This window comes from Hyperolius riggenbachi, chromosome 4, assembly GCF_040937935.1.
Source record: "Hyperolius riggenbachi isolate aHypRig1 chromosome 4, aHypRig1.pri, whole genome shotgun sequence".
Lineage (NCBI taxonomy): Eukaryota > Metazoa > Chordata > Amphibia > Anura > Hyperoliidae > Hyperolius > Hyperolius riggenbachi.
Genome location: NC_090649.1, coordinates 232,461,408 through 232,469,061, shown reverse-complemented (window position 1 = coordinate 232,469,061; position 7,654 = coordinate 232,461,408). Strand labels below are relative to the sequence as shown.

General features: G+C 35.5%; 1 protein-coding gene across 5 annotated transcripts in view; it reads right to left on the bottom strand.

The window, feature by feature from the left end:
* Positions 1-1,013: 1,013 nt before the first annotated feature.
* ADGRB3 (adhesion G protein-coupled receptor B3) overlaps positions 1,014-7,654 on the bottom strand; it is a 1,235,185-nt gene continuing 1,228,544 nt past the window's right edge. For all 5 annotated transcript variants that reach the window (XM_068281444.1, XM_068281441.1, XM_068281445.1 and 2 more), the window contains 2 exons: positions 4,432-4,536; positions 1,014-1,858 (listed from right to left, as the gene is read on the bottom strand). In XM_068281444.1, the coding sequence (XP_068137545.1) occupies positions 1,670-1,858; positions 4,432-4,536 (294 nt within the window). In that variant the 3' untranslated portion in view covers positions 1,014-1,669. The remainder of the gene's footprint in view (positions 1,859-4,431; positions 4,537-7,654) is intronic.

The window sequence follows — 7,654 nt, the reverse complement described above, 5'->3', positions numbered from 1 at the left end:
AAATAATGATCTGACACCTTTTTTGGTTGTAATTGTAAAACTATGTAAGACAAACTATACAATTGTCAAAGTACATTATTAAGATAATTTAACTTTTCTCTAAAATAATTTTAACATAATTTACAAGATTTTTGTCATTGTATTTATGATAGTATTTAATGTAAAGAATTGTAGTCACTAGAAGGCACAATGTTTTGAATATCAGACTGTACAATAATAAAACATGTTGAATGACAATGAGAACAAATAAATACAGGACAAGTCACCTGAAAAAAAATAAAATAATAATAATAATAAAAAAAACTTTCTAGACTCCTTGTAAACTTAACTGGAATCATTCTGCACATCTGCACATGCTTTATGGCAGTTACACTACTTTTCAATGCAATTCTAAGGTGAAAAACTTCCATTAACCTTGCGTATAGATAGGAGTTATCAGGCACATATGCTGTGCTGCATGGTCCTATACAGTCTATAGGAAACCCAGCACACATATTTGACAAGCAGCTATGGCAGTTCCAGTGCACAAAGAGTTGAACAATAAAAAAACAGAAACACAATTTATATAACATTCATAATATTAACACTTACTAAAAATAGTTATTCCAAATATTCACATTCTTACATATCTAAGAAGCATAAAAATAGAATTTCTGTTAAATTGATTCTTTTCTCTGGAAACATACATGTTATTTAACAAATGTATATACATGTATGTTCAACATAATGAATATGCAAACATGACAACATTTGAATATATATACAATATATATATATATATATATATATATATATATATATATATATATATATATATATATATATATTCATTCAGTAACAATAGGAAAAATATACTGTATCTTTTGTTTTATAACATCTAATCTAGAAGCATACTGTATATAGGATGTAAAGTAAAATCTGGCCTTCGTATTCTCTCTTATTAACCATGCTTAAATTAGTTTCTTGTAGCCTGCAAACAGATAATGTTTCATAGAAGACAAAGGGAACAAAGCTGTAGACAAAAGTTTATTTACACCATACAACATTTTAAATATTTTATACAGAGCTGCAGCAGAGAAAGCCACCATGAGCTTCCAAGATAAAACTGCAATAATAAAGATGTGAAATATATTATTCATATAAAAGTGAGATTATTACTTTATTGCATTTAAAGCAATGAAGAACGTAGCTCAACAAACATTCATTTAATGACAAAAATTTTGCTCTTTTTTATATTATAAAGTAAAAAGTGTAGTAATGGCCAAACAGACTGTTATAAATTTTAAAAACTGCATATATACATTGTGCTTCATGGTGAAGTTTTTTGAAAACTAAACCAAATGAAGCTGTTACAACATGAATTGTTGTTTGAGGTTGATCTATAAAGATTACCTTACAAATCCATTCCACGGGTACTTACAACACATGATGGTAAGATTTGTACACCTGTTTCTGCACTAGGTATCCTAGTGAGAGTAGACAAAAAATAAAAAAGAAAAAAAAGATAAAAGAAATAAAAACAAAACAAAAATAAAACACTGACATTTGGCACATGAAGATCCTGACATGAAGTGGCCACAAAAGTCCAGACGCCAGGCTTCCAAAGTCCTTCACATGTGTCAGTGCAAATGACTTGCTGTCTTGAATTAGTCTATTTGTTGTGGTTATATTAAACCTCCGTTTGAAAGTCACCTTCCTGTACATCTAAAGGCAAATTCAGACACTTCTCCCATTCTGAAGGTCTAAGTTCTAAAGAATCTTTTACTTCTGAATCTAATACATTAATTGTTGTGTAATGTTGATATTCATTTGGGTTTTTGTAACTGTCCCATGGGATCTTGTTTACTGCTGGGTTTTCCTGTGGACAAAAAAAAAGTCTATTAGGACACATAAGTCATCTATTTTCCTAATTTGAATATCTGAGATGTATGAAAAAAAAGCACTTTAAAAGAATACCTAGATCAAAACTGACATTTCAGTTAATGTTGGACTCTGGTGGTTAACACTGTGGTCTGCATCATTATATAAAACATTTTGCGTATTGAGCCCTGGAGTACATGGAGCATGTCTACTTCTTGCCGGCTATACTATTGAGGGAGCTCTGTCAAAGGTTTTTTGAGCTGCTCGACTGGACAATACTTTAATTGAATTAGGTGACAGTCCCATCACCTAATTGTAGAACACACCAGTGCTTTTCGCTGGAAAGTTAGTGAATTGCAGAGGGCCCATTGTGTTACTACAGCCATGAAACAGTGTGACTGCTATGACTGATGACTGGGATTAGCACACAGTAGGATTGTAGGACAGGCCAAACACCCAATGAGGATTCTAAAACAAAGAGGATGTGGTGAAACATGTAGTGCTACTACAGAGAAAGATAGTGGAGATTATAGCACTCACAATGGGGGATTAGCACACCCAGGAGTTAGATAACAGTAAAAGGAATTGGGGCACAAAGGCCTTAATTCCCTAATCTTATCTCCTGCCTTTAATAATGTTTCTGTAGTTATCACCATGGTGATGAGGCATGTAGTATTCTAGAGTTATCACCATACTGATAAGGCATGTAGTATTCAGGACACATTTTACCTCAGGCAAACCTAAAGTTAACTCTTAAATCCTTAAAATAACTCCAGAATACTAAAGTTGAAGACAGGCTGTTAATTAACTGCGTGTGTAAATAACTGCAGATGAGGTACCTTAACTACAGAGGAGGTAACTTAACAGTCAACTACAGAGGAGGTAACTTAACTACAGAGGAGGTAAATTAAGGAATGAAGAGATAAGATAATTCTCTCACTGTGTGGAGGTAAGTTTCTCTTGCCTTATTATCTCCAGCATGATCTTAGTGAATTGAGGCCAATGTGGGGTAAATATAATATACTGTATCCTATTTTACTGTTTTGATGCATTTGTATCTGTGACTAAACACATGAAACTTAAAACAGCATTCCTACCCACTAGTACACTTACTACAGACCCCTCTTCTTTTCATCTACTGTACCTAATTAAGGCTTTTTCAAACATGGTTCCCTGGAACCCCAGGGTTCCTTGGCATTTTCTCCCGTTGTGGGGGAAGTATAACAGAACACATTATAATAGGGGGTACGGTAAAAAGAAACACTAAAGACACTATGGCCTCAATTTACTAAGATTATCTCCTGTCTCTAATAACTCTTCTAGAGTTGTTACCATGGTGATAAGGCATGTAGTATTCAGGAAACATTTTACCTCAGGCAAACCTAAAGTTAACTCTTCTGTCTTTAAGTTAACTCTCCAATCCTTAAAATAACTCCAGAGTTAAAGGCAGGCTGTTAATTAACTGCATGTGAAAATAACTACAGAGGAGGTAAATTAACTACAGAGGAGGTAAATTAACTACAGAGGAGGTAAATTAACTACAGAGGAGGTAAATTAAGGAATGAAGAGATAAGATATCTCTCTAACTGTGTGGAGGTAAGTTTTCTCTTGCCTTATTATCTCCAGCATGATCTTAGTGAATTGAGGCCTATGAGACAGTATAATAAGTAGCAGTGTAATAGGGAGTAGTGAAATAAACAGCCTACAAAATTGCACTTTAACTCCTCGCTCTTTCATCCAAGTCCTTCTCTATAAAGTAATTGAAGTCTTTACGGCAAGGTGAATTGCCCTTAAAAGGACTTTTAGTGTTTTTGATCCTTCACTCTATAAAGGATGGTACCCAATTATATGTCTATAACTGACCTAATTACTACCCATGTAGGAAGCAATTCTCATCTGTCTAAAGAAGGTCAAGATAGTCTTGGTATCAGTTATCTGTACATATAACAACTCCCGTTATTTCTGATTTTATTGCAAATTTCCTTCTGTTTTAAGAAGGCAATTACATCAAGCTTTATTTCTGATAACACACACAGAATGCAATAAGATGTGTTGCTGCATCTCTGTATTATAAATTATGCATTAAAAAAAAATCCACTTTGAACAGAGATAGTTCAATTGTTTCCATTGTTCCTTTTACTAAGCGTTATTAAGATAGTGGTAACAAAGTGAAGTGTGTAAAGCTGGTTAATGTTTTTCTGCATCAAAGACCTAAACTCAGTGTAAGCAGTGGGAGAAGCCTTCCAAAATGAGTAGTTTACCTTTTAGAGTTGAAGTACTTTGCATTGGATCACTGGACTGGTATACCATTTCCAGGCCAGATTTTGCAGTTCTGGCCAGGAATCTGGAGCTATAATTTGTCAGAATTTGGATTTTAACTTTTTTCATGAAGTTCTAAATATTATTTGCTTACTATCATACTATTAGTGTAGCTAATATTATCAAATGTACCATAGTGAACACCTCTCATGTTAAAACCCCCTCCAATGCTCCCTGCCTGGCTTCTGAAATTTGGTGGAAGTAGGCTTAGGAAGTATAAAAGTAGTCTTTTTTTATCATAAGGAAACTTACCATACTTCCAGTATTTGGTATATCCCGAAATCTGTCCAGAGTTTGAAATTTCTGGTTTAATTCCTGAAATAATTCCATGTGCCTCTTTCTGGTATGCATGACCTTCTGTGTGAACAATAAAAGCATCACATTATAATGTGTTATTTTGCCATTAAAATGGCTATTCTCTTCAAATAAAAATAATCATTTTAAGCTTTAATAAATTACAACAGCAAGTTTTTTTTATATTATTATAACATTCATAATCTTCTGACATTTTATACAGCTCTTTACACAGTATACGGAATTGCTCATGTAGAATTGTCCGTCAGAGAGGCTCACAATCTAATAATACAATAGTTAAGGACCAATGTCCAATATTAAAAGCCACCACAAGTGCATGTGCAAATCCTCTGTCGTCAATACTCATGCACATGCTCATGCATGTTTGTGCACACTCTTGTACACATCTGCACACCCATTTAAAAGTGAATGATTGCTGTTAACCTGCTGGGCGTTCTGATTCCCACGGCCTTACGGCTGCGGGAGGGTTTTTTTTTGGACGATTTCTTTTTTACATCATGTAGCTAGCCTAGCGCTAGCTACATGATTCTCCCCTTCATGCTCATTCCCTCCCACCCTTCTTTGATCGCCGCTGGCAATCACGCCCATAAGGAAATCCCGTTCGGAACGGGATTTCCTTGAGGGCTTCTCCCGTCGCCATGGCGACAAACTGAGTGACGTCATTAACATCATGGACGTAGTGACGTCATAGGGACTCCTGATCCACCCCAAAGCGCAGCCTGGCGGTGATTGGCCAGGCTGCGCACGGGGTCTGTGGGGGGGGCCCTCTTTCGCGTCAGGTAGCGGCGGATTGGTGGCAAGCGGCGGCGATCGGGTAGGACACGCAGCAAGCAAAGTGCTTGCTGTGTGTTTTAAAAAAAAAAATTATTCAAATCGGCCCAGTGAGGCCTGAGCGGTGCCCTCTAGCATCCCTCACTTAGATGGTGCAAGTAATGAAAAAGGTATTGCTGTATCAGTAGCAACACAGCTGAAATACCAAAATTGTCATGGTCCTTAAGGGGTTAACCGAGCAGCAAGATGGGGTAGTGGATAACCCCCTTGCCTTGCAGCACCGGTTCCCAGGGAACTATCTGCACAGTGTTTCTATGGTCTTCTCATGTCTGTGTGGGTTTCGTCTGGGCACTCTGGTTCCCTCCCTCACCCCAAAAACAAATAGATAAGTTAATTGGCTTTCCCCTAAAAAAAATCCTGATAATAGTTACTGATTACTTTTGCTGAGTCATGGAAGCCTCATACAGTGGTCAACATTTTCACCATAGCAAATAATATATGAAACGCATTCAGTTTAATGGAAATCTGTGCAGAAGTGTAAAATAATTTTTCACTGCAAAATTAACTATCTACAAAAGCTGGCTCAGCTCCATAATAAAAAGTTCTCTTCAAATGTAACCTTGACATTTCCGCCATACTGCATAGGTAGGAAAAGAGTGTGTTTGAGCTTATGCATATTGTTAAACCATAAATAATGATTCCAACTATTTATTCAATATTTCTGAATATGTTACCTAAAGTATTCTTCAGATTAACGTTAGCAATACTTTAAACACATTGCGATTGTGAAGAATGAACATTCATTCTTCTTTACCTTCACTGTTACCTTCAATATTAGTACTATTCTTTTAAATGTGTGTCTTTTATTTACATTTTCCTGACAAATATTTTCATACCAGTGAAAGAATTATATACATAATGAGAGGAGGAAAGAAGATTTTATTTTCCAATTCAATATACTGTAGTAACAGAAAAAAAGTAGTTTTTAAGGTTTTTTTCTTTTTTAATTTTTGTTAGTAAGGAAATATAGTGAATAGAATTATGGTTAGTTCATACCAGAAGATTCAGTTGTGTTGCAGTTGATGCAAGAGTTGCTGTTGAGACTACAGACCATACTGATCTAACTATGTTTACAAACAGAGATGACTAGCTCCACACATTTGACTGTCCACATTTTTTTTTCATTGGCATTCAAACATTCTAGCTAACAATCTCTGTGCCTGAACTGTGCACGGCCTTATGACTATTTCGCGGGGTTAATGCCAAGCTTCTTCCGAGGCTGGTGTTTTTGTATTGTACTTTGTCTGATAAGAAGCTGGTATATTTTGCTACTACATTGCATGGCTGTGTTTTGTATGGCACATTGCTGTTATTAAACTCTAGTGCCAGACTTTCTCTGCTTTTTGAATTTCGGAGGGTTAGGTTAAGCCATAGTAAAATATCAGTAAATATTATACTATTGAAATTCAGTAGTAGAATATCGCTATTATCAGCGCCATTCTACTACCGGCAAACCCTAACCTTTTTTTTTTCAAGTGCCTTTTTTCCTGGAATGTTGTAGCAGTGTAATCCTTTTTTGGGGTCATTTTAATTGTTTTTATCATTGAATATATACCCTGATGTTTATTTGAGCACAATAAAGCATGGTTACATCTTTTCTGAACATGTGAGTGGTGCTGTTCTCATTGGGGAAATAATTTATTGCATTCCATTTCTTGCCCTAACACACTTAATTAGACAGCTTAATTAAAGCTATATAGACAAACTTATGCTCAGTAAGTTGGCCTGAGAACTTTTCCTGCAAATGGTTGTACTTCATTACAGTAACAATCAACCATATCAACTGAGTAATCACAGAGACAAAAAATGAATAATGTAACATTTATGTTCAGTGCCATTTATTACAATATTTTTTATAGGGACCAGTATTTTAAAAGTTATAAAAAAAACTGCTTTTGTTTTCGTTGCTACAGTCTGCACGGAAAATGCCAACCCCAGAAGATCCATGGACAATCTTTGGTCATTCAATGATTGCCCTACATAATGTAATTAGAACTGTAGAATCTGAAAATATTACTCTAGCTACTTGCGGGTTCTTTGCATTATGGGAAAGAGAGTAACCAATCACACAGGTAGAAGTCTTCGGGAATCCCTGGCCACATCTATGCAGGGATGAACTGTTAGAATAGTGTATTATTAGCTAGTAAACACAGTTCCCGGCCATTGTACAGTGAAGACAGAATTAATATTAAAGAGAACCTGTACTGAGTAAAAATATTTAAAATAAACACATGAGGTAACTTCAAATGAACATTACAGAGTTACCTTGCCATCAGTTCCTCTCAGAAGCTCACCATTTTCTTCTGACAATAATCCCATCCAGTTCTGA